The sequence below is a fragment of the Ursus maritimus genome, unplaced genomic scaffold (assembly GCF_017311325.1).
Source record: "Ursus maritimus isolate PB19 unplaced genomic scaffold, ASM1731132v1 scaffold_19, whole genome shotgun sequence".
NCBI classification, from domain to species: Eukaryota; Metazoa; Chordata; class Mammalia; order Carnivora; family Ursidae; genus Ursus; species Ursus maritimus.
In genome coordinates, this window is record NW_024424341.1 from 8973828 (window position 1) to 9000444 (window position 26617).

The 26617-nt window shown below is 50.4% G+C and overlaps 2 protein-coding genes across 11 annotated transcripts in view; both read left to right on the forward strand.

The window, feature by feature from the left end:
- NOD2 (nucleotide binding oligomerization domain containing 2) overlaps nucleotides 1–12893 on the forward strand; it is a 35618-nt gene extending 22725 nt beyond the window's left edge. For 3 of the 4 annotated variants that reach the window (XM_040633290.1, XM_040633293.1, XM_040633292.1), the window contains 6 exons: nucleotides 2122–2205; nucleotides 4099–4182; nucleotides 4909–4992; nucleotides 6550–6633; nucleotides 9998–10081; nucleotides 11567–12893. In XM_040633290.1, coding sequence (XP_040489224.1) covers nucleotides 2122–2205; nucleotides 4099–4182; nucleotides 4909–4992; nucleotides 6550–6633; nucleotides 9998–10081; nucleotides 11567–11639 — 493 coding nt within the window. In that variant the 3' untranslated portion in view covers nucleotides 11640–12893. Of the gene's footprint in view, nucleotides 1–2121; nucleotides 2206–4098; nucleotides 4183–4908; nucleotides 4993–6549; nucleotides 6645–9997; nucleotides 10082–11566 lie in introns of those variants that run through there. The other variant, XM_040633291.1, reaches the window with a different exon arrangement.
- Nucleotides 12894–20834: 7941 nt separating this feature from the next.
- Nucleotides 20835–26617, forward strand: part of CYLD (CYLD lysine 63 deubiquitinase) — a 67800-nt gene continuing 62017 nt past the window's right edge. For 3 of the 7 annotated variants that reach the window (XM_040633294.1, XM_040633297.1, XM_040633298.1), the window contains exons 1-2: nucleotides 20835–20966; nucleotides 21517–21594. The gene's annotated coding sequence lies outside the window, so the exon portion shown is untranslated. The remainder of the gene's footprint in view (nucleotides 20967–21516; nucleotides 21595–26617) is intronic. The other 4 variants (XM_040633296.1, XM_040633300.1, XM_040633295.1 and 1 more) reach the window with 3 other exon arrangements.

Below are 26617 nucleotides of genomic sequence, written 5' to 3' on the forward strand. Positions count from 1 at the left end.
CCCCCCCCCCCCCAGCGGACTCCGGACTGGCTCTGCTGAGAGCTTCTTGCCCTTTGACCTTTAGGCCCCCGGGGCTGAAGAGGGTTTCCAGGACCTTTTCCTTCCTCGTGTCTAAGAGTGTCCCGAGCTCTTTGGGGTTACCGAGCTCCCTGATGGACGTTGAGCACGTCCTGCGGGCAGAGACGTGCGGCAGTCCCCTGTCACCATGGCGGTGGCAGCCAGTCCCCAAAAAGCTCTCAGAAGGTCCTTTCAGCGCTTGGAGGGTGCCGGCTTTGTAATCCCGCCTGCGAAGGCTGTGTTTCTGCTGCCCTTGGCCATCCTGGCTCAACTGGAGCCGCTCCTGACACCCTTAAATCACCTCTCCTGCTGGCCCCTGGCTTGGCCTAGCTTCTCTCTCTCTCTCACTCTCTCACCTCCTGGATTTATGTGGCGGTGAAAGAAGGCAAAGCGAACAGTTGCCTTCGTCCATTCTTTCTACCTGCTGGGCTGGGTTTGAGGATGGGAGCTCCATTTTTAAACTGCTGACCAGTTGGTCAGTCTCAGGCAGGGCTGCGGAGGCCAACCCCGAGGTGCCTTTCTGTGCAAAGGGCTCTTCTGCCACCACCCCCTGCTTCCCCAGACTCAGAACCCTGAGAGCGGCTGTGGCCAGAGGCCAGGGAGGGCCATGGGGTAGTAGGAAGGAGCCACGCTCATGACCTGAGGCCTGGGTTTGGGGCTAGAATAGCGGGATAGTTGAGAGCATGGGGCTGGCTCTGGGATCAGACTGACCAAGGTTTGGGTCCAGGATCCCTGAGATTTGAATCTTCCTTTGCTGTGTGAACTTGGGTCAGTCCAGTGTCTCTGTGACTCTGTTTCCCCTTCTGTAAAATGTGGATAATAATTACGGCTTCCTTATAGGTTGTTGCGATGATTAAATGAGTTAGCCTACATAGAAAGGTGGTACAATGGGGTCAGTGCTTTAAGTAGCGAGCTCAGTGCCTAAAAGATGGCGAATAATCACAAAAGTTCTCAGTATGTTTGTCCAACGGTAGTTCAGGCCTCTGAGGAGGGATTAGATGTACAAGACATTCGTCGGGGAAAATGCCAATGAGGGGCAGTGGGGGAGGGCGCTGGGGGAGGCTGGGAGAGTCAGGAGATGACCCCAAGGCAGGTCTGACCCTGAGTGAGGGGCAGGGGGAAGGAAAGAGGACTGGTAGGAAGCATCATGGCCTTCAGCGTGGGTCTGAGAGCACAGATGGCGGCAGCCAGTCCTCCAGCCAAGTTTGCCCAGCTGAGTCTTGTGTCTCCCGGTCACTGGCTGAGAGCCGCCTGTGGGAAGCGGGCCTCAGTACAGAGGCGACCTTGGGTTTCCCAGGCCAGCAGCAGGGCCTGTGGTTAGAGGTGTGAGAGGCCACCACACTCCTTCTCGAAGGGAACGTGAGCCACTCTAGCTCACAGCCCTATGGCACTGTAAGCTAGAGTGGCTTCAAGGGTCTGAAAATTCTCTAAAAAGAAGAAAGTGTATAATTAATTCTAGGAAGCCTGGGGTTGTAAGAGTTCTGGGGACCTCCCTGAAACTCTCTGAGCTATCTAGATGTGGCTGAAGCCTCCCCCCTCCAGCCCCTGCTCAGGGGGATCCCCTTCCCTCTCCCAGCGGCTTGGGTCTGCCCTCTTTCCAGAACAGATGAATGTTCCCTGCAGCGACTGCGGACCGGGAAAGCTGCAGGGGGCATGGAGTCTAGCACCAGCTGGTGGCTGACACAGGAGGAAAAGGTGTGACAGTGAGTCACCCTCCATCCCCTGGGGAAACCACCTCCTAGGACACCTGCCTATTGTGCCTCCTGCCCGTACCTGTCACCCTCCCTTGCAAGACGGGTTTCCCCCATTTCTTTCCCTTTGCAGCCGGGAAATGAAGTAGCGAGAGTCATTCCTAAGTTCCCCAAACAGAATAGAAAAGGACATACACTCACTGTTGGGCAGGCAAGAGCGAGAGGACAGGCTCCTGCATCCTGCAGAGATGTCCTCAAAGCTTTTCTCCACGTTTCTATGTCTGGGACCCACTTTCCCCACCAGCCCCGGGCTTTCTGGGCACTCCCATCCCCCTGTCCCGCATTCTCTTAGCCTCCCTACCTTCCTTTCCAGGCTGGGGAATAACCACATCACTGCCGCAGGAGCCCAAGTGCTGGCCGAGGGGCTCAGAGCCAACGCCTCCTTGCAGTTCTTGGGGTAGGTTGGATTCTGGGGCAGAGGGACCCGTGTGTGTGGGGGGAGTTGGGGGACTTAAAGGTAGGTGACTGGGTTCAGCAGGAAGGCCCAGAGGCAGTGGGAGAGAGGGGGTGGCCCTTGGCTGCTTTGGTGCTTGTCTTTCAGTCAATAAACAGGAAGTTCAGGATGTTGGGGGGGGGCAGTGCCCATGAGCCGGTGGCAGTGGGAAGCCCTCTTGTCCTCACTGGGGCCGGGGCTGTGCTTCTAGTCTTCGTGTGTCCATCAGAACGACTTGGGAGCTTCTGAAGAATGCCATTGCCTGGGCCCCACCCTAGACTAATAAAATGAAATGCCCAGGTGCAGGGCTTAGGAATCAGTCATTTTAAAAAGCTCTGCAGAGGATGTGCGGTCATCGATGAGAAGCAGGGAAAGAGATGGAGGTGTGCAAGACTGGAGACTGGCCCCAGGTTGGAAGGGGGCTTCACTGGGTCCTTCAGAGCGCGGGTTGCTGTGGGCCAGGCCAGGCCTTCCAGGGAGGGCAGAGGAGTCAGATGTGGGCTGGGAGGGTGATCCCACAGACCACAGGTCCCCAGGGAGTGTGGGGGGGTGGGGGAGGGGCGAGGGGGTTTCCTCTGGTTCCCTGGCCAAGTGACCACGCCCCAGGATGGCATCCGTGCCGTCCCCCCTCCTGTCCCGCCTCCCCTGCTGTGAGCTAGGGTCCTTTGGATGAGAAATGGGAGTTTGAGGGCCCAAGGCTATAGGAAGAGAGACTAAAACCTTAAGGTCCAACCCATTTCCTAGGTGGGCGAGCTGCCCCCAAGCTTGAGTGATCAGCACCTTTCCAGGCTGCATGCCTAGCCCCACAGAGTCCAACACAAGCGTGGCCCCAGTCCCACCAAACTCTCTCCTGCTCGGGGTCACAGCTAGTGGATGTGGGGCATTCTCTTTCAACACGTGTTTATTAAGGCACCTGTCTGGACCCGGCACTGGGCTCAAAGCTCCAGATGCAATCCTCTGATACAAACTGTTTTGCATATTGGTTTTTTCTTCTTGCTTAACAGTATCTTTCATACCATAATGACCTCATTTTTAAACGACAAGCTGCTTAGTATTTGAAGGGCTGGATGGCTGTAATCTATTTAACCGGGCTCCTGTTGAGACGCACTGAGGTCGTTCCAGGTTTTTTGCAATCTCCCCGGGACACAGAGCAGTGTTGGTCCATAGCCAGGGCTCAGGAAATATTTACCCGATGAATGAAAGTGCAGTGAACCTCTTAGTTCAGCCAGCTTTGCTCACATGTGCCCATCCAGGTCAGAGCTCACTTCCCATGTATAAAACAGCCAAGTTGCAATGTCTGAGCTGGGCCCCACCTTTGAAAAGGGAAACATCCACCCAAACTGCAGGGGGTCCGAGGGGGATGACCCTGGAGGTCAAGGAGTTTGACACTATGAAGGAACAGGGGACGCTAGGGAGGAGCAAGAGAAAGAGCTGGCTTGTGGGAAAAGAGTGAGACTTGTTTTGGGTGGTCCTGGAGGGTAGTTGAGGACCTGCGGGTAGCAGTCACTGGGAAGCAGGTTTGACCTGAAGGTCAGGAAAAATGTCACAACCCTGTGAAGTGCCACTGAGAGTCAGTTCCCTGTCCCTGAGGGCATGTGCTAGGGGGGCCTCTACTGTTCTATAAATCTGACTGAAAAATGTGAGTGCAGTTTGGCCGTCCCTCCAAAAAGGTGGAGGCAGGTCCACTTTGGTGGGACCTAGGAGCCCCACTTTGCTGGGACCTAGGAGACCCTTCCGGAATGGGGTGGTCCCGCTCCTCCGGCCGGGGACATAGAGAGGAAGGGCATTCTTCACGCATGTCTAGAACACATAGCAGTTGCTCACTGACCGACTGACAGAATCTGTTGGCCTTTTTAGGTTGTGGGGCAACAAGGTGGGTGACGAGGGCGCCCAGGCCTTGGCTGAAGCCTTGGGGGATCACCAGAGCTTGAGGTGGCTCAGGTAAGCTTCGGGGCTGCATGGCCATGGGGAGCCAGCATGAGGAGGGAGGAGCCTGGGCCAGTTTGGAAAGTCCTTCATTTGCTTAAACTTTGTTTTTATCTCCCCATGTTAGGCAGTGGGTTGAGAAAAAAAGACTCTTGGATTTGGAGTCAGGACACTGGAGTCGTTCTGGGTGACTTTGGAGTGTCCCTTCTCCTCTCAAGGGCCTTGATTCCCAGGGGCAATGTGGTGGCTCAATCAGTTAAGCATCCGACTCTTGATTTCGGCGCAGGTCATGATCTCAGGGTCGTGAACTCGAGCCCTGCGTCCAGCTCTGCGCTGAGCGTGGAGTCTGCTTAAGATTCTCTCTTTCCCTCCCTCTCCCTCTGCTCCTCCCCATTCTCTGTCTCTTTCTCTCTGTCTCTCTCGATAGAAAATTAAAAAAAAAATTCTGAAACGGTTCTTCATTCCCTATCTATAAATTAAAGATTGGGGGCTGCATCAGCTATATCTCAGGGACCAACTCCAGTCCATTAATAGTGGCCGCCCAGGACATCATGTCGAGAAGGAGTCTAAGGCTGCTTCTGGGCTTCATCAAAAAGAGCCCTGTAATCAATCAGTAACGTCTGAAATGAAACAGACTAGGAAGCTGGGCCACGTGTGTCCTGCATTTTGCCCTTCTTGGCTTAGCTTATCTGTGAGGTCCCTCCCTGCCCTGACACATTTTTGTTTCTTGATTCCATTCAGCCTGGTGGGCAACAACATTGGCAGCAGGGGGGCTCAAGCCTTAGCATTAATGTTGGAAAAGAATGTGGCGCTGGAAGAACTCTGGTGAGTTGGCGGGGGGGGGGGGGTCCCCTGCTCTGGGGAGGCAGATAACAGCCTTTCTTCATTCCCAGGCCTCCTCCGTGGAAGCGGTTAAAACAGAGCTGGGTAATTGAGCGGTTGGGCTTTTGGGTTTGTCTTTCTCTATGTCCTGGGTGGCATGAAGCATAGAGAACCTGGCGTGTAGGTGCGAATTCTTTTTATGTGATTATATTTATGGGTTTGTACACTGCCTCCGTGTGGCATAATGGTTGAGAGCAGAGACTCTGGAATCCAGCCAGCTGAGTTTCCAGGCCTGCTGTGATCTCGGGCAAGTCACCTAATAATCTCTGCATCCCAGGTTTCTTACCTGTAAAATGAGGGGATGACTGCTTTCAGCGGCATATGTTATTATACTCATATTGTTTTTGTTATTTCTAAGTTTTGTTATTTCTAAGTCGAGTGGCGAAGAATACCAGAGAGTAGAGTGAGGGTCACCTTGGAAGGGGGAGCGGGGTTTGGAGCAAGTAAAAAGGTGAACCATAAATTGTATTTACATCGTTGACTTGAAACTGATTCTGAGTTTCACATCCTTTCTGGTCTGGTCTTCGTATGACATGTTCTGGGCAGTTCCTGATTATATCAGGGAGATCAAATTCTGCTTTCTGCAGGAAGCAGAAGGGCACTGAAACCTATGATCGTTGTCACAAAAAGGATATCTTGGTGGCCTTGGCTGCCGGCAGGGCTCCCTGCTGACGTCCCATTGATTATATCCCGATTGGACTTTACCACTTGGAAATTCTCGTTAGAGGCAGGCCTCACCTTTGGGTGTATCAGTTATGACTCCATGATTAGGCTGCAGGTGAGGGAAAAACACCGTGTCCAGTGGCTCGAACAAGTAAAGGATTTATTGTTCTCCTGACCAACCAGTCTGGGGGCAGCCGGCATGGGGCTGGTGTAATGACTCCACCAGGCCAGCAGGGGGCGGGGACTCTGTCTCTCTGTGTCCCTTCGCACCCGCAGTTGTGGCTTCAGGGTCAAGGTTGGGTGCCTCACAGCCCCAGATGGCTGCTGTTGAACCTGCAGTACTATTTCTATGTCCCTAGATTCAGTCTGTATATCCAGGAAAGGCAGGGGGCACAGGCCAGTGACGTCTCTCTCTTTGAAAGAGCATTTCCAGGAGCCCCATCTGCCAGTGTCCCCTTCTGTGTTAATGGCCGTGTGGATGTCACTGGCTGACCCCAGCCATAGTGGAGAGTGGGAAATGAAGCTTTTTTTTTTTTTTTTAAATCAAGCACAGGGTTGCCCAAATACAATGAGGCTTCCATTCATAGGAAAGAGAAGATGACTATTAGGTCACTGGGACATTAGGAACCCTGGGGTGAATTCTCTCCCAGAGACACCCCCGGGATTGAAAACCCTCACACCCGATTCTCCCTGTTCTCACTCTATCTGTAAACATAGATTTTCGGAAGTTGGATTTTCTATCTGGGGTAGGGGGGCAAGGGGGTTAATCCTTAGGGCCGTCATCTTCCGTAGTAAGTGTTACCCTATCAACCGAATTTTCTCTCTTGTTCTTGCCAGCCTGGAGGAGAACCATCTCCAGGATGAAGGCGTGTGTTCTCTTGCCAAAGGACTTGAGAGGAATTCAAGTTTGAAAGTTCTGAAGTAAGGAACCTGTAAGCAGGAGCCGGGATGATAATGACTGGCCTCGTTGGGGGACCGGGGCGGGGGGTATATCTGGGCAGCTTCCCGCACGGCTAACTCACCCAGGGTGACCTGGCAGAAGTCGGCTTATACTGTAAGGGTTCCCCCAGACACAGACGGGGATTCTAGTACAAGTGGTTTACCGGGGAGGTGGTCCCAGGACACACTAGTGAGAGGCCAGTGAAATGAGGTGGGGGGGGGCAGGCATCCAATAACAAGTGTGTCATCAGGCAGTTATCACCCCACTTATCACCGAGGGCGGCGGGGCTCAGACCTGCTGGGGAGCCCCAGGAGCCCCTATCCCACCGAGGAGTGAGGCAGCAGGGGTATCTACCCACCAAGGGCCTGTCCTTCATCGCTGTGTGTGTGGGGATATGATTTTCCAGTACTTTCGGTTTCCCCTGCGCAGGGCTGAGCACGCTCCGGGGGTCCGTAGGGAGGCCTCAGGCAGAGGGTGGAGGTTCTGCCAGCAAGCAGCCCTCAGAGTTAGAGGGGAGAGCTGAGAGCATATGGGGGGTTGCCGACGGCATCTGCTATGGGGCTTACAGGACATGCCCACCCCCTCTCCGGGAGCCATCTCTAGCTCGGGCAGACATCTTCTCCGTCATCTCTGGTGGTTTCTCTTATGCAGGCAGGCATGCTTGCGTTTATTCATGTGTACGTTCATTCATCTCCTTGTTGTGCAGCCATGCCTACATTCATCCACTTATGTACTGATGCAAGAAATATTTCCAGAGCACCCACTGTGCCAGGCACTGCTAGAGACCCTGACGATAGAGTGGTGGGAAGAATAGAGCCCCCTAGCTCTTAGATTCTAGTGGGAGAGGCAGATAATGAACAAGTAAGCAAATACACAAGATTATTTGTAATAAAGGCTCTAAAGAGAATTCAAGGGAAAGATGTGTCAGGGAGTGTCTGGAGGGGCAGGGTTGCAGCTGTCTGGGCAAGGCCTCTCTGGGAAGGTGGCATGGGAATTGAAACGTGAATAACAAGAAACGTTATTGTTCTCATAATGCTGAGGTCTCAGGAACACACACTCCAGGTGGACTGAACAGCAAGTGCAAAGGCCCTGTGGCAGAAACAAGCTTGGTGGTTTTGGGAACAGCAGGCAGGGCCTGTGTGGTTGGACTGTATGTAGGGGAGGGTGGAGGGAGGAAGGAGCACATAGGGGCCACATAGGCCTCAGAGCCATGGGAAGGATTTGGGGCTTCACTCTAGGGGCCTTGAGAAGCCTTTGGAGAATTTTAATCTGGGCCTTGACATGATCTGATTTACATCATAACAAGATCATTCTTGCTGCTTTGTGCAGAACAGAGGGGAGACGGGTCAGATGGAAGCGGGGAGACCAGTCAGGAGCTCTGCTGTCTTCCAGGCGGGAGATGAAGGAGACTTGGATCAGACCGGGGGCGGTGGAGAAGGCTGGTGAAGGCGGGTGGGTGCTGGTTGGAGGGCCTGCGGAGGGTCCAGGAGCCAGAGGGCTGGAGGGCGGCAGCGTTGGCCGGAAGTGTGGCGACCCCTGGTGCTCAGCGGGAAGGTTCCCACCCCACGACGACAGGGACAGCGGGTGCGAGGAGGAGCCCAGCTAGGGATCATCACGGGCTTGTGCATGGGCTCTCCGAGGCCGGCGCCACACCTGCCGGGGTGCCAGAGGTCTCAGTGGAGAGGGACGTCAGGGCATCCTCAGGCGGCTCCCTGCGCCACAGGAAGGGTGGCATCGGCCGTGGCAAATGTGGCCCGTGGCACACGCTCGCCTTCAGAGGCGGGCAGACAGCTGCATCTGGGAGAGCGTCTGCTCCCCTGCCAGCCCGCCATCCACGCTGGCAACACTTGTTTGTGTTGCTTTGCAGGGGCGAGGACGTTGCCAAATGTTTGGGGAAAACACTTCCACTCGTCACTTGGGTGAAACCGGGCTGGGAGGCCTGGGGGACACCTGGCTTGTCTAAGCGGGGATGCCAGGCTTTGCACACGGGGAGGCCTCTGGCAATACCTGGGTTAGTATTGATCAGATGTGGACATGGCAGGTTTGTCCTCTGTCGCTGTCACAGACTTGCCCCAGGCGACCCCAAGGGCTGCCAGGGGAGAGCTGCAGGGCTTGTCCCACGCTGCCTAGTCAAGAGCCTTAGAATTAAGCACCACTGAATTCCATCATCCCTCACCGTTTCCCCATTAAAGTCAGCTTCTTGGGGCGCCTGGATGGCTCAGTCAGTTAAGCATCTGAGTTTGGCTCAGGTCACGATCTCGGGGTCCTGGGGTTGAGCCCCGCATCTGGCTCCCTGCGCACTGGGGAATCTGCTTGTCCCTCTGCCCCTTCCCCCTGCTGGTATTCTCTCTCTCTCTCAAATGAAAAAAAAAAAAAAAAAAAAAAAGCCTGCATCCTTCTTTCTCCAGGCAGAGTGACTGCCAAATGTTGGTTAAGTGTGTGGGCTCTGGCACCTGGCGGGGTGGGTTTGGACCCCAGCGCCACCATTATCCGCTGTTCCTCCTTGGATTTGTGCTTCAGTAGCACTGAGTGGCAACAGGATTAAGACTCGGACCCGGCTCTTAGGGTTGTGAGCGTCACTGAGGTCATGGAGGTATGAGCTGGAGCGTAGTAAGAGTCCGGCGGATATTGGCCGTTACTATCAGCACTGGCTTAGGGTCAGCTCCCTGGGTGGTCCTGAAATCGTGGCCGTGGCAGACACGTCCTGGAGATGTCTCAAAGGCCAAGCTGTGAGCTAAAAGAACAGCGGGGGTGGCGCTTCTTCCCCTGCTGTCCCTGACAGTGTGCCTTCTCCCCTCCCAATTGCCAACCTCGTGTTTTCTCAAATCCATGTCCCCGTGCTCCCCGTTCCCCCCACCAAATGAAAATATTACTATTCCTTGATTATTTCCTATCAGTTGAGTACGGTGCCAAATGCATCACAGAATATGGCATTCTTTTGTTTAACTCTTAGCCTCCACGAGGTGGGTGCATTCTTAGGTCTGTCTTACAGATGGGGAAGTAGGGATTAATGTGCCTGAGATCAACAAAGAAGTGGTGTAAGTTGGATTGGAACCCAGGGAGTAAAAGGACCTCCATAACCCCCATGCCATAGCCCCTTCCTAAGGGAGTAGCTACTTAACGAGATACACGAGTCTGGGGAACGGAGGAGAGAGGGCTGCATTTCCTTTTAGGCCTTGAGCCTCTGTGGATGAGCTCGTTGGGAATCTCAGACAGGAGAGGGACATGTCAAGGGGGCCGGTGGGCTTCGGTGGGCTGGCCAACTCCCGGAGCCTCCTTTAATCGGACAGGCCCAAGAAGAGAACCTAGCATCCTGGAAGCTCACCCTTTCGTCTTCCTCTCCAGGCTGTCCAACAACTACATCACCTACCTTGGGGCAGAAGCCCTCCTGCGGGCCCTGGAAAGGAATGATACCATCCTGGAAGTCTGGTAAGGCCCCTGGGCAGACCTCGTTACCTCTCCGAGCCTCCCTTTTCTAATCTGTAAAATGGGGCCAGGAGAGCTGGGAAATGTGAGCATGTTGCCTCTGGGCTCTGACATTCCATGACATTCTGCAAGCAATGGACCTAATTCCTCTCTGGGGAAGATGTTTTCACGTCTTCAAGCATGGACCAAGTGGTTCATTTCTAAACCCTGAGTATTCAGGAATGTTTCAGCTCCAGGTAGCAGTGTAGGAGGGGGTGTGGTGGCAGACGGACAAGGACGCAAGAACTCGGGGGTGTTGCACCTGCCTTCCCAGGTCAGGGCTGTTGCCTCTGGGTGGAGGTGACATGGGCCGGGGCGGGGGGTGGGGCAGGGGAAGGGAGGAGGTACTGTTGCACAGTGTTTCCAGATCTTTATAATTAACATCCACGTTCCTTCATGTGTTTGAAAAAGGCATTGAGTCACAATTTCAGAGATTTATGTTCCTTCTTTCCAGGGACGTATTTATCACTCACAGAGTAAGTACAAAGGTTCCCCCGGCTTGACGTGTTAAGAGTGAATGTCCCACCGTACGTGTTTCAGGCACTGGGCTACAAGCCAATCTTTTAAAACTCGGAGATTCCCCCATGGAAATCTATATTGCCGAGTTTTCTCCCCAAAGCTTCCAACTCTGGGTCCCCACGGAAAATGCCAGTAGGTAAGCAGAGTAGAGTAAGGCTGACCCCAGAGAGCTGGGCAGACGGGCTCTTGCCGACGGCACACGCAGCAAGCAAGTCCTGGACCAGGCCCCTTTGACTGCTGTCTGTTACCTGCCTCATCCCCGCGAGCTTGTGACCCCTGCTTCGCATATGCAGACTGACCAGTCCCTCCCTCAACAATCGTATCAAGGCAGCTGTGACAATACGTATTGGATAATGAAGTTAAAAATAAAGACTTGTCGGAGTCTGCCCTGGGAAGAGTTTTCCTTTCTGTAGGATTGTGTAATCCCTGTAGGCCAGAAGGTCCTCAGGTCCTGGGCCGAGTGTGGGTTTTTGTTTTTGTGTTTGTTTAAACCATTGCACGGTCATGGGAAGTGTCACATTCTGCGTCGGGGTGGGGGAAGGGGGGAAGGAAGCCAGCATCAGGTTGATATTTTAAGGGTTCTGATGTGATTTGCCTCCTGTTGGCAGAGCTTGGGCAGGCATCAGGGTTTGCTCATTGCATTCTTGACGGATTCTGCTGTTGCCTTAAAAAGAATCGCCGGCCTTGGAGAGTCGGGGCCGGCTGGGGCTGGTGTGGACCTTCTCTGCGGAGTCCCAGAGGCCGGCTTTATCACACTCCGTGATTCATGAGCTGCCCTGGCGGACCAAGGCTCACACCAGCACGGGAGGACAGCAGCGGGGCCCAGGGGTCAGGCCATTGAGGCCCAGGTTTAGAAAGTAGCAGCCTTCGATGAAAAGCACCGCCGTGGCTCAGCGCTCATCCCAACCTCTCTTCGCTTTACCCCTTTAGGCTCCGAGGCAACACTTTTTCTCCGGAGGAAATTGAGAGGCTCGGCCAGAGGGACACCAGACTCTTGCTCTGAAGCCTGGGGGCCTATGTTTTATCTCTGTTTGTTGGCGAACCGGCTTTATGTCTGGCGGCAGCCCATTCACACAGAGCCGTGTCCTGCCAGGGTCATCTTTGTTCCGGCAGGGCAAGGAGCAGCGGTGCCCTTCAGCGTAGACTTCTCCGCAGCCTGTTTCTGCATCCAGTTCTTCCAAGATTCAGTCCGTGGAATGTAGCAGAGGGGCAGCTCCTCCCCTCCTCCAGCTGATTGGACGCGGGCCACTGGGCCCCCGTGGATGTGACTGTGTTACTGTGTGCCCGTTGCTGTAGGGACCTAGGTCCACAGGAGAGGCCCCTTCCCACCCGCCTCCCAGTGAGGAGGGGGCCTCAGGGAGCAACTTCCTGCTGGGTTTGAATTCCTGGGTTGTCATCTCTCCAGGCTGTCCCTCCCCCTGTCTGGTCCCTTCACCCACCCTGGACCCCGGCACTTGGCACTTCCTCTGTGGGGAAGGGTTCAGAATACTGGTGCTCTCAGCTTTGATATTTATAGCCTCCCCCACCCCGACCCCCACCCCCACACACGCAGGGTGGGAAGGGCTATAATTGACTTGCTGTCCTTCCTGATACTTAAAACATTATTGAAAGGGGACATGTGACAGCCGTTTGTTCCCCCAGACATTCTAGATTTTCAAGAAAAATAAGACCACGCTACAGCTAGTATCACACGCACACTTTTATTTCCGGTGGAATCAATGAGTGTTCAGTTAAGCCTTTGGAAACCACTCCCCACCCAAATGCGACTTTTTAGAATCAGCCCAGGCCAGAATTTTGAGCAGTCCCACCAGGGCTCTAGTTGATGCCTGGGAGCCGGACTCTTGACAGCAGTCTTCCAAAATATATTCATAAGAGATGGTTCAGTGTTATGTGATATAAAGTTATGGATCAAAAGTTTACAAGGGCAAAATCAAAGACTTTTCCTTATAAGGCAGATGTTTTTCTGGATTTTTTTCCCCCCAAATGATGCATGTTGAAGCCTCCATAAACTGTCAGGTGCTGTGCAAGTGTTATTATTTAAACATTATTATTTGTGAAAACTGGTTAATATTTATAAACCACTTTGTTTTATTCTCCCCAGTTTGTTTTTATAAAAAACACAACCGTGAATTTTATGCTGTAAATAGTCACGGAGAAGAAAACTGTGGAGAGCCCCCAATGGGGGCTATTTGTGACCAAATAGTTAAAAAACATTCCTGAACGTTGCCAGATATTAAAGCACGGTTTTCTACTTGGAGGGGGAAGAATGATGTTTTGACCAGAAAATTTATTGTTTAGGGCAAAAGCAAGTCTTAAAAATAGGCTTGCAAACAAAACGCTCTGGGCTTCGGCTTAGAAAGGTCTAATCCTGCGTGGCTGAAAGGCGAATGGGAGGAGGCCCCTGGGCCTCCCTTGATTCTCTCCCAGTGCCTGCAGGAGTCTTTAGCAAGAGGAGGATAGAGAAGGTTCTGGAACAGCTCTCCTCCACGAGCAGCCTCCTGGGTAGGCCTTATTGAAACCATTCTCGGCTGCATTTAATGAGCAAGGGCTCAGGTGGCTCCTCACCGAAGTGAGATCGGCTTCCTGGAAATGTTCTGTGTGGGCCTGGCTCGTGAAATGCTGCGGCATCTCCGTGGGCTCCCACGTGTGAGCTTGCCTGTGGGCTGTTAGCAGTGGTGGTTTCTGTCCAGTCCATTGTTCTGATACAGAAGATCGGGTGGAAGGTGGAGATCGATGGGCCTGCTTTCTCTGAGGAGTAAACACAGCGGTCCATGCGTGTGGCGGCGCCTTGGATTGTAAATTTCATTTTCCTGAAATTCATTCAGCAATGAGTTATGGGCCAGACATCGGTGGATGAACTCAACAGACATGATCCCTGTCCTCCAGACACTAGGTTGGGGTGGGGGGGAGAGGTGGGCAGAAAACCAGTGAACTGGAAGATGTGGAAAATAAGGTCCCCTGGGGTAAGTGCTAGGAAGGAAATAAACGGGCCCCTGGATGGCTCAGTCGGTTAAGCGCCCGCCTTCAGCTCAGGTCATGATCCCAGGGTCCTGGGATCAAGCCCCGTATCAGTCTCCCCACTCGGTGGGGTGTCTGCTTCTCCCTCTGCCTCTCTCCCCCACTCATGCATGCACACTCTTAAGGAAAAAAAAAGGAAATAAAGTTCAAGATAGAGGGGAACCTTCAGATTGGGGATTGGGCAGAGACACATAAGCTGGGACCCTAAGAATGAGAAGGGGCTGGCCTTGCCAAGAGTGAGGGAGCTTATTCACCGAAGACAACCTGCATGAAGACCCTGTCCTGGGGGAAGAGCTTTGTACATGTAGTAGGCTGGATCATGGCCCCAAATGTTTAGCTCCTCATTCCTTGAGCCTGTAAATGTTGCCTTATGTGGCAAAGGGACTTTAAAGATGTGATTAAGGGGCACCTGGGTGGCTCAGTCAGTTAGGCACCCGACTCTTGATTTTGGCTCAGGTCATGATCAGGTCGGGAGATTGAGCCCTGCATCAGGTTCCATGCTCGGTGGAGCCTGCTTGAGATTCTCCCTCCCTCTCCCTCTGCCCCCCCCCCAAGCTCGCTCGCTTTCTCTCAAAAAATAAAAAATAAATAAAATAAATAAAGATGTGATTAAGATGAGGATCTTGGCTGGGGCACCTGAGTGGCTCAATCAGTTAAGTGTCTGCCTGCAGCTCAGGTCATGATCTCAAGGTCCTGGGATCCAGTCCTACATCAGGCTCCCTGCTTCTCCCTCTGCCTCTGCCTCTCTCTGTCTCTCATGAAAGATGAGGATCTTGGGATGGGGAGATTTTCCTGGATTATCTAGATAGACCCTAATTGTAACCTCAAGGGTCTTTATAGGAGAGAGGCAGAGGGAGATTTGACACAGAAGAAGAAGGCAGTGTGACCACTGAGGGAAGATGCTAGACTGCTGGCTTTGAAGGTGGAGGAAGGGGCCCCATGGGCCAAGGCGTGCAGCTCTGGAAGCTGCAAAAGGCAAGGATACAGATTTTCCCCAGAACCTCAGGAGGGAGTGCAGCCCTGCTGCCACTTTGGTTCCAGCCCATTTGGGATTCTGGCCTCTAGGACTGTAAGAGACTTAATTTGTGTCATTTTCAGCCACCAAGTTTGTGGTGATTTGTCACAGCAGCCACAGGGAACAAATATGTTTAAGGCAAGCGAAGGGGCAAGTGTCACTGCATGGGTTCGGGGAGGTAGGTAGGGCCAGTTCATGAAGCGCCCAGTTGACCATGGTCAAGGGCTTGGGCTTGATCGTAGAGTTCTAAGCAGGGTCAATGTGACCCAATGACATTTAAAGAAGACCTCTTTTGCTCCTGGGTGGAGAAGGGACTGGAAGGCATAGGGATGAGATGAGCAGAAAAAGTAGAGAGAGCACCCAGGAGCTATCGCAGGTGAGAGGCAGCTGTTTTAATGTGTCAGCAAAGGTGGAGAGAAGACAGTGGTTCCAGAAACGTTCTAGGAGTCGATTCCCAAAGGGTTACAAATGGAATGGATGAGAGAAGAGGGGGAGGGGAGACTCAAGGCTCCTCAATTTTTGACTTGAGTAACTCTGCCCCAGTTACATCCTGGAGGTCAGGTGGGAAGACAGGTGGGAAGCAAGCTTGGAAGCAGGAGGGACTTTGTTTTGGATGGTCAGGTTGGGGACACCTAAGCGACGTCAAGTGAAGACACCAAGTTATGCGATGAGTCTGGAGCCTGGGGGAGAGGTCCCCACCAGGTATAACAGCATGGCTGTCCTCAGCCTCTCTAGGGTGATGGGGTCCTTGGGCCTGGATGTCATAACCCAGGGAGAGATTATGAAGAAAGAAGAGTTCAAGAAGGCCCAGGGAAGGGTGTCACTGGGACCTGGATATGGGCTTACTGTCAGAGCTCAGAGGAGAAGCTTCTTAAATTTCCAAAGTCCAGCAGATCCACCAAAAGCATTCTCGGCCTGGGCAGGTAACTTGCGAACAAGTTAGTAGACTTCCAGAAATCACTTTGCAGATTTCAGAAATCACTTCCAGAACAGGAGCAACCACATTCCAGATTTGTGGCTGAAAATACATAATTCTTATGTGCAGGGGAAAAAAAAGGTACCAGAGCAAGAGAATTTTTTAAAAGAGCTTCAGACTTTTAATTATATTCACCATCATCTTAGAAGAAAAAAAAAATGTCAATCTGAGTGCTACCCCCTTCCCGCCCCCCCCACATAGCGCCAAAACCAGATACTGGAACGAGTACACCCCGCAGAAAGTGTGGGAGGCGGAATCACATTCTAAGCGGGCTGAGTTGAGACTACATACAGCATCATTTCATTATTGCACCAACACATCTTCACGCCTCCATCCCCACTCGGGAGATGGGTGCAGCCCAGCGGGTGAGGCACACAGCGGTGGGGGTGCACACACTGGTAGCGCCCGCACGCGAGGGAACACATAGGCTCGGGCCCTGGGTGGCAGGTTTCAGGTGAACAACAAGGTTATGAGCGACATCGGGGCCATCCTGCCCAGGATTCCCCTTGGAGAATTATATGGGGAGAGACTTCAGCTCTCCAGACTGGCAATCCAAGATCGTGGGATTCTCCCAAGTTTCCCCCCTTTTTTTTTTGCTTTAAATTTAATCCCACCTATCATCACTTCTGGAACACTCCACAAATCCAATCCCGTAAGCATCACCCCTCTCTTATCGATCACCCTAAAAAATCCCTCCCCTCTCTTTTTTTACTTGGAACAACTTCGTTCTGGACATCTTCTGTTCCACATGCCCTTCCTCCTCACCTGCTCTCCCCCACCCCCAGGAAAGAAGGGCCTCCTTAGGGGCCCACCCTTGCCTGGATTATTGCCTCAGTGGCTTAACTGGCCTACCTGCTGCTGACCCCGACCCACAATGTCAGCCTGGTAAAAGGTAAGTCAGATGAGCCACTGCTCTGATCAAAATTCTCCAGAACATCCCAATCTAGCCCAGGGTGAAAGTCAGGGTCCCCTGCTGGCCTGGGACACCCCTGCGTTTTCACCGACCTCCCCTTTGCCACTCAGACTCCCATTCCCTGCGCTCCAGCCAGACGGCTTCTTGGCTGCTCCTTGACAATGTAAACCGCGTCCAGACCTTTGCACTTGCCTATTGCCTCTTACAGGAACACTCTTCCCTAGACAGTGGCCTGGCTGGCTTCCTCATTTGCTGCAGTTCTTTGTTCAAGCGTCAGCTCATCAAAGGACTCCTTCTCTGAGCCAACTACCTTAAATAGCAGTCCCCAACCACTGTCTTCTCCCCACCCTGCTTAATAGTGTCTTCCCGGCACACACCCCCTGACGTAGGTGTGTTTCTTCCTTTCCGTAGAATGTCAGCTCCATAACAAGAGCCGTGCCTGCTGCAGAGTCCTCCGGGGCTAGAACAGTGCCTAGTGCCTAGTCGATGCTCAGATATTTGTTAACCGAATGGAGGATCGATCTGCTTAAAGGAAGCAGAGCATAGAAGTTGGGAGAGGTTATAAAAACGAATCACCTCTTTCCCGACACCTTTCGTGTCTCCTTCCTAAGGGAGGAAGGTTTCCTGCCACATGAGATCATTCCTAATGCATCACTGCCCCAAATGGGAACCCAGATGTAGCACAAAGGTCTCAATGAAGAGCATGAGACCCCTTTTCTCTGTGGGTGTGTTTTTCAAATCACGCAGAGATCATTTGTCATTGATAACAGCAAATAGCTCGATTAGGGGAAAGATGGTGAAAGTAATTCCTTTTGTCTTATCAAAAAGAGTTTTTGGGTGACCAGAGTAAAAGCCCCCAGACAGAATGTTCTCTTGCACCTGAAGATCCAGCCCCCGACCCCCCATGGCTAAGAGACAAGCACATCCTTGGTATGGTGGACTCTCCCCACATCCATTGATTGAAACACCACGCTGGGCCGTATGGAGAAAGCACCCTTGCAGTATCCTTGCCCGTGGGGACCCCTGGTCCAGTTAGCCCCATGGTTTAGGGCTTCTTCTGAATGCCCTTATTCACAGGAGTGGTGGGGAAATGGCTGGAAGCACGGGTAGCTGGATGAACAACTGGGAGTTGCCATGTCCTGGGATGGGGAACGCAGAAGGACCGAGGTGGGAGTGGAGGAGTGTCAGGAGCTCACTTTTGGCTGTGTGGGGTGGAGAAGTGAAGCGGAGCAGGCAGAAGGATCTAAAATACCGAATTTGGTGAGGCTGGAAGTCAGAGGTAGCCTGTGGTAGCCATTTGGGGAGCATGGGGCAGGGTCTAAGAAATGACCGTTACTCGTGCTACTGAGAAGGTTTGGTTGGGTCCTGTGTAGCTGTTACTCCAAGGCACAGGTCCCTATCAGACCACCAGCTTTCCAGCTCTTGGGGGAGAGAGCTCCATTTAACCCAATGGCTTTTTGTTGGGTTCCTGCTGTGCACAATGAAAGCTATGGGAGACAGTTCAGAATCAGAGTTAACGACCCTATTAAAAACCCTTCAACGGGGTCTTGCTCTTATGCTAAAGACCAAAACTTGACTCCCGAGGTCCTACCTGCAGGTCTCTTTCATGCCCACGTTTACTGTGCTCTTTTTCAGTTCCTTCAATATATCACGCACAGTCCTGTTCCCTTTGCCCGAAGTGCTCCCTTTCCCCTCCTCCTGGCTGCTAGTCGTCTTTCCTATTTCATCTTACAGGTGACTTCCTCAAACAGGCCTTCCCTCAGGGCCCAACCACCTCTTCTGTGCGCTCTGAACACTTCTCCTTCTGGGGCTCACCCCACCCTCTGTAGTTCTTGGGAGCTAGTCCTTTACGGTCTGCCCTTCCTTGGCAGAGGGTATGGGTGGTATCTCTCTCTCAGACACCCCTGTGTCTCTTGGTCCCTGCTCAGGAACTCAGCTAGCAGTTGTGTGAATCCAGGCCAGGCTGAGTGAACACGCTGTGAGGTGGGGAGAGACAGAGGGGATCAAGCAGGGCCTGGAGCCATCTGCAAAGAGCCTTGGAAGAGTGTGGACTTTGGTTAGGACTGAAATGAAGGGAAGATTGGAAAGGAGAGAAGATAGATATTTCAGCTGGAGAATCCATCTCGACAGAGCTGGAAAGAGCCCTGACTTGAAATCGGGAGAATCAGGGTCTCAGCTCATCTGCTGGGTGACCTGGGACAAGTTATATTCCCTCTCTGGACCTTAATCTCCTCTCTGTAAAAGGAGAGGCTGGCTTAGCAAGGATTGCAAATAATAGTACCATGACACTATTCCCCCATCTTATCCCCTGGCAGACATCTCTTCCCCCCCCCCCCGAGAGCCTGAACACAGTTTTAGAATTGTTTTCAACACAATGTTCTAGGCTATCCTTACCAGTTGATAGGAGATGGTAATTGAGATAAGCCCTGTTTATCAGGCCTGGCTTGGAAGAATATCTCTTGGATGAAGTCAGGCTTTGACACTGTCTGATTCAAGGAATGGGTCACAGGAGGACTGAGCAAGGGTTCTGACAGCTGCCGGTAGGGCAGAAAGTAGCGGGCTCAGCAGCACCAAACACCATCATCAGAAAAGGCTTGAAGAGGTCCTCGTCCAGTGGTGGCAAACTGACGTTCGGGGGCCAGTAGATAATGTAAAGGAGAGAAATGTGCCAGGAAAACAAACTAGGGAATGGTGAGCCATGTGGCAAACGGGGGAAAGGGAGACTGCCCTGTCTTAAAGGATTCAAACTCTTCCTCTCCCACTCCACTTCTTCTTCTCCTTCCTCTTTCCTCCTCCTCACTGTATAGGTCAAGCAAAAACAGTCTTCCGGCTGAATTGCTCACCCAGACAGCCAGATGGTGACCTATGAGTCCTCCCGACTTTACTGTAGAATCTAGACCTGGGACGGAACACTGTAGCCTAAGGCAGCACTGTGAGCCAGGCCTGTTGATTTCCATTTTATTGCTTTCTACTGCAGTGTGGTCATGAAGCTTGGGAAACAGGATAAGGATGAGCAAAGGAGAGACCAGAGTGGATTGACGCTTAGGTTTTCAAAAGATGTCCATTTCATCCAGGGCGCTTATGGCCAGGGAGGCGGGTGGCCTGTTTACTAGTGCGGTTAGTAATTACTCATGTGACTTCTTTTACGGACTCACTGGTTTAAACTGCCCAGATCTTCAGAAATGTCACTTTCCACTGGGGAAATTTTCCCTCTCATGATTAAATGCACACACCCCTCCTCTTTCCTCAGTATTAATCACCTTCTCCTGTAATTGGTACTTAAAATGTCAAAGGAGAAGGAGTTAATTAACAGGAGCATACAGTGCAGCAAGGCCTGCTATGCTGCAAGGCCCTGGGACCGATTATAAAAAGCACTTCCTTAAATATTTTGAGCACTTTTGGGAATCAGAAACCTCCCTTCTAATTGAAAGATCCTTAACTACACCCCAAGCCCTGGCTGGTGGCCAGGGGTACAGAGCTGAGCGAGGCAGCGTGTGGAAATCCCTTCTTCGCCACCCTAGGGACACCTCCCTCCAAACTGGGATAGGTGGCAACAGAGGTTTCGAAACAGCAGAGGTCCGGGGCCGAATCTGAGGGAGGAGAAGAGTTCAACACGACTGAGCTCCTGCTGTGTATCGGGAACTTTACCTACGGTGTTTCACAACAGTTCTGTAGGGCAGGTGATGACGATTATCTCCATTTTACAGATGAGAATATTGAGGCTTAGCGTGGTCGTGAGATGCTCACGTCACGAGGCTACTAACTGAAAGCGCAAAGGATTCAAACTTAAGTCTGATTCTAAAGCTTTGCTTTTTCATGGACTCCTGAAATCCTATTCCCAGCTCGTGTCACCCCAGCCCCAAACTCCCCCAGGAGTTTTGACAGCTAAGCCTGGAATCAAGACCCGGGCCTGGGAGGTGGAGCGGGGAGCAGCAGAGCGCCCCGCCCCGGCTCCGGTGTCGGCCAATGGTAACGCGGCACCCGCAGTCTTCTGTCCAATCAGCCAGAGGTCCCCGCCCACCTCCCCCGCTCCTCCTCCCCTCCCCTCCGCTTTCCCTTTGGCTCGACCGAGCTTGACGGAGCGGAAAGTCCCTTCAGCCGGCTCCGGGCCGACCGCCATTGGAGGAAGGTCTGTCACAGGGCTGCCCAATCAGAGCCTGCACAGAAACGCATCTCGGGCTGCGATTGGTTAGTGTGGCGGTTGCCCCGTCGCCCCCGCTCTCTTTCTCTCCCCCCGCGCTGGGCGGCTCGGAGGCGGGGCAGGTGGGGGCGGGCCCAGGTAGCAGGTTCGGCTGCGCCCGGGCCGCGAGTCGGAGGTAAATATTAAGGCGGTGGGTGTGGGGCGCCGGGGCCGGACTGGGAAGCGGGGTAGCGAGACTGGGGAAGGGGCGACGCCCCGCCGCCCGAGGTGAGTGAGTGAGCGGAAGACTGAGGCGGCGAGCAGCGGACGGCTGGGTCCCCTCGGGCGTCCCTCCCCGGCCCTGGGGCGCCTCCAGCCGCCGCCGCGGCCGTCGGGCCCTCGGCGCCGGCCCGTTAGTTGCCCTGGCCCGGAGCCGGCAAGGCCCGCGGGGCGCTGAGCCCGCTGACGTCAGCCCGGGCTTCCCCACCCCCGGGGCTTCCCCCCCACTCCCCTAGGCTTCCTGAGAGGGCTCCCGAGCCGTGGGAGCTTGGTCGCCGCCGCCGGGACCTTCGGAAGAGAGAAGACTTGGGGTGGGAGCCGCGCAGGAGTCCGTCTCCCCCGCCGGCCCCCCCCCGTTTACAGATGGGGAAACTGAGGCACGGGCCGCTGGCCGGCTCCCGACGGCCCACATTGGCCTCGAGAACCCTGGGCTGTAGTGTCTCCTCTCTCCTAGCCGAGGGGGTATCGATCGGTCGGTTTGGGGGTGTTTGTGGCTCCTGTCCAGGAAGAGCAGCGGGGTTTTGGCCTCGTTAATGGCGTGTTCTGCTTTTTCTTTCAGTTTCCCCCTTTGCAGGGTGAGGATGGTTTTCTACAACCTGGAGCTCTTTAGTTGAAAGGTGCGCTCTGTTGAAACAAGGTATTTTTTTTCTTCCTTTTTTTTTTTTTAATAATCATGTTAACGATCTATGGGGAAATCGGGAAGTCTTGACAGAAGATAGTGTTCCTGGATTTGTTTCTCAGCTGGGTCAGCTGCCCGGTTATTCATGTACTTGGCATCTTTTCTATTCCACCCTGTGGCATTTGCATGTTTTAGGATGGTTGTCATCTTACAGCCACCAAGCCTTTCAGTCTCTCAGCCCCCACCATCCCTGCCCCCATCTTCTCCCCGGTCTCCCTGGAAAGTTGTATCCTTAGCTCAGCTAAGGAGCATTCCTTACCTTGCTTTTGAATTCGGGCTAATAGAGATCTTAATAAGATTGTTCTTTTGCAGTCATTGGCTCCCGGAGAAAAATCCAGGCCTTGAGGGAGGGTGTTCATTCAAGTGTTGGTTTTCTGCACACCCCCTCACGCCCCAAGTAGACTGAATGGCCCTGAGGATGAGGCTGCCAATTCCCCACTCGGTAGTGGGTGGACTTGAACTAGAACAGTATTAGGAGAAAATGATTTGCTGGGAATTCTTGTGGAAGTTCGTGTACTGTGAATGTTGATATCACCCAGAACATTCTCTAATGTTCTGCTGCAAAATGTTATAGTATTCCCATGAAGAAGGCTTCCTGTGGACGGTCACTTTTGTGAAGAGCTGATAAGACCAGGGCACTATTATATAAAACAAATATTGAGCAGCAGTGATTTTCGTGGTCTGGCACGCCCGAACCGTGATTTTGCTTGACTTACGCAAGTTCTTAGCATAAGAAGAAAGGAGTATTTATCCTATTCATCAAACGATTAGTATTTTGTTCCTGATTTCCATACTTTCTTCTTAAATTTGTCAAGGTATTTTCATCGGTTGCACAAAATTTATAGGCATCAAACATGGTGTGAAGATCTAGGAAACCAGTTTCAAATGAACCTCAAAACAGCTTGGTTTTGTAATTGTGAAATTTGTCTTGTTTCTTCTTGTGTGTGTTAACAATGCAGTGAGGGTAAACATTAGCCATTACTTCATTTCTTCTGAGAAGTAGTAGAGTATATATATAAATATAAATATAAATATATTTATAACCCGGAAGATATGCTTTTAATCGCTTAAACGGTTAGGATGAGGAAATGGAATTTTGGCTTTCACTTTTATCACCTGAGTTAACCAAATCATTCGTTCATTTCACACGTAGCGAATGCGCATTACCTGTCAGGCAGTGATTTGGCACTGGAAATACAAGGAAGAAGGACTTGGGGAGTCCCCGGTTTGGAAGTGTAGTGGTCGGGCTTAACTCGAGGGAGCCTGCGGGGTTCCTTGTTCTTCTGCCATGCAGATCCATGCAAGATGCAGGAGCCAGGCTCTTTTTTAACTTTGTAAATCCCACTTGTTTTAGGGACAGAATGCTTGTGTGCTGAAGACACAGTATGTGAGGAAAGATAGAGCCGACTCTCTTTTCTAGTCATGGAATCTCTGTTTTTTTTGTTTTTAGCTGTTGGGTGGTATAACAACTTACTCTTTCCGTGAGAGAGATTCTTCCTTAAAATGGTGATTGTTCTAGCTTTTTAGAGCATTTGGAAAAAGTCTTGTGTGTCTTCTTTCTTTGGTATTCATGCTGACCTTCCTGTCTCTTTGCCATTTATAATTGGGGGCAGTATTTTAGTATTGTTAAGTTTTATTCTGATTTAGATAGCCTCCTGTGGTTTTTAGAACAACTTGGGATATTTGAGAAGATGCAAAAACGCTCTTGAATTAGATCTTTGTTTTCTCTAGTGAGGTTCTTTGAGCAGTATAACCTGATAGCTTGAGAATTAAAAAGACATTGTACTTTCTAGACAACCATTGTCAATTGTATGTAACTAATGCTGTTCATTTGTACTATATATGATCTTTTAGCATGTGGTAATTCTGACCTTTAATATTTTTGTATAAAACATATTTCTTGACCATCTTTGCATTGCATTGATAAGAAACTGATAAATATTTGCGTCTTTCAACCTTTGTCTTGGTTCAATGGCTTTATTTTAATACAGTTAAACTCGTTTGTTCAGAATCCAGACCCTCAGCAAGCTCAGATCACCAGATATATTTTCAAATCTTGTGACCTGAACCATTCTCTCATCTCAAATGCTGTCAAAGGAAAGGCCTTTTTCTGTTCAATAGGGTTTAGGGTTCAAAGTATCATAGCATTCCACCTCTTCGGTAATTTTCATTCAGTACTTAGAGTAATGATCAGGATATTCATAATCACTCAATTTTCCAGCCTGAAGTAAGTGCGAAGGCATTTAGATGAATCATTTGTGATATATTTACACTCAAAGTGAAGTATACTATTAGAGGCAATTTTAAACCAATTAGACCTGAAAGGTAGTAAGAGAACATAAAGTAGGGCAGTTATCGTATCTTAAATCTGCCATACTTCTCAGCACCTAACAGTGTGCTGAGTGCACAAAAATACTAACCAAACTAACAAACCTTGATTTATAAAGAACTCATTGACAATGTCATTTAAATCTTTCCCGTGTACTCTTTAGTTTTTATTGCTTAGGGTTCTTAAGACTTAATCTAACGGTTGTGCCTATTGCAGTGAAGGAAGAACGTTGTCGTTCTGTTCATTTCTACAGTGGAGGAAAGTCTCTTTATTAACCTATTTCTGCTGTAATGGCAGTATATTGAGATAGTCACGATCATTTAATTTATTATCTTGCATAGCTCTGGAGTCATAAAGTTCCCCATTCACTTTTCTCGAACTCTCAGTTGCAATGAAGAGAATCAGTGTTTAACATGGTAATTCCAAACTTAATTCTTCCTTAATGTGTGCTTTCTAAAAGAGGAAAGGCCACAGCCTTTTTATTTTGGGATAATGCTTTTGAAATGTTTTAGAAACTTTTGCTCTGGCTGTTCTAGAGGTCTAACACGACCCCTGCTTTTATCAAGGTGAGTCACGCTCACTCCTGCTTGTGCTAACGCAGGTTAGAGCAAAGCTGCTCCTGGGTGTTCGCTGTAAAATATGGTTCTTAATAATGATGGTTAAATTGCTTTCCACCTTTTTTATAACCCAAAGGAGTTATATGAAATTTTACTGTGGACTGTCTCTTAAATGATTAGCAAAAAAACCACTTTTGTAACCAAATTCATTTAAAACATAGCATCCTAATGCATTACAGACAGTAGTTTTATTTTGTCTTGGTAATATTTCATGACCCACTGGTGGGCTTTGTTTTAAATCATGACATGACTTGTTTAAGCTGGGGAACCAATGGAGTAGAAACCATGGGCATATAATATTAAGATGCAAGGATGTTCTTAATATTTGAAGGTGTAATTTTTAGGAATTTAAAAAAGTAATTTCTTCTCCAAATAGAATTACCATACTTGAAAAGCAATTTTTGGCCAAAAATATTTAAATACATTTATAAAAAGAACAACGCAACTCACTTCTTTAGAAGTTGCTTTGTGACGGTCTCAACCTTCTGGGAGTAACCCAGTCAGTGTCCATGCAGTAAAGCCTCTGCGCTTCACCCCTAAAAGGCTGTTCAGAATTTATGTATCCCTCTTTTAGTTATTGTTGTTGTTGTTCTAAACACACAGACATATTTCATCCCCTGGCTTCTCAGAACTGATTAGAAGCAGTAAGGTGGAAAGCAACAAGGCCATGAAATGAGTCAAATGCACCCTGTAGGAGACCACAGAAAATGGCTGAGTGCAAGGGAAAATCAGGGACGGTAAATCTATAGGAAGCAGACACAGGAACTCAGAAAGCATAACGCCAAGCCTTTTTAACAAAGTCCAAACATCTTTGCGTCTTGAGAGTCACATGAGAGTTTATATTCATATTGATAATTCGATGATTCAGAAAAGAATATTTCCTTGTTGACATTTGAGAAGAATTTTAGCCAGAAATAACAAATACTTCATTTTGGTACTTTAAAGGAATACAGCCACATTAAGGGTTTAGGTCTCTGGTTGGGTAGCCTTCAGGAGGGATTTTGTTTATAACGGTGCCAAGATAGGGGTTTCCACAGGTGTCTTATGTAAGTGGCAAGTATAAATTGATTCTGTTCCTGCCGAAGTAGACAGTGCCCTCAAGTGGAATTAAGACAAACACAGTATAAGGAAAGGGGAAAAAAAGAGAGAGAGAGAGAGAGAGAGAGAGAGAACCACTTTACACCAGCTCTGCCTCTTCCTTTACTAAGTGTTGCACATTATTTCAATAATGTTGGTTTAAAGGAATGCCAAACTTTTTATCCTGTCTCGGGTAACTTACGGGTCTCATTCTGGGTTGTAGAGGGACAGACTTTTAAAACAACTTGACCAATTCTAGAGCGCCTCATTATCTAATGATGCATTCCATGTATCCATTTGACAGATTATGTAATCATTCAGTTACATTATTAAACTTAAAATTTGGTTCTTTAGTTTTAGGAGTATCTCTTTCTAAATTCCAAGAATAAAATAGATAAATATGATAGTGCTCTCAACTGCTCCTGTGAAATGGAATGGAAATGGATACCTCTGCCTCAAAGGAGGATGGAAGCTCGCCTGGGCGGCTCAGTCGGTTAAGCTTCTGACTCTTGATTTTGGTTCAGGTCATGATCTCAGGGTTGTGAGATCGAGCCCTGCGTTGGGCTCTGCACTAGGCATGGAGCCTGCTTAAGATTCTCTCTCTCTCTGTCCCTCTCCGTGTGCCCCACCCTACCCCCTCCCCAAAAAGAAGGATGGAATAAATAACTGTATTTAGAACCCAAATGGCCACACTCATGTGACAGAGAATACATAAGACCTTTTTTTTTTCAGTAAGCTAATTAAGATAATGAACTAAATCTTAATTTGATTTGATGAAATTGCGTTGTTTTTAACCATCAAAGTAGGGTTGAGAAGGTTATTTTAATTGTGGAAGATTAGTATTATAAAAATTTTAGATGAAAATTTGAAATTGAAAAAGAAATCTTTATGTATTCGTTTCTAGGATGACATAGTTAAAATTGTGGTATAAAAAGTTTTACATTTGTTACTGTATTAC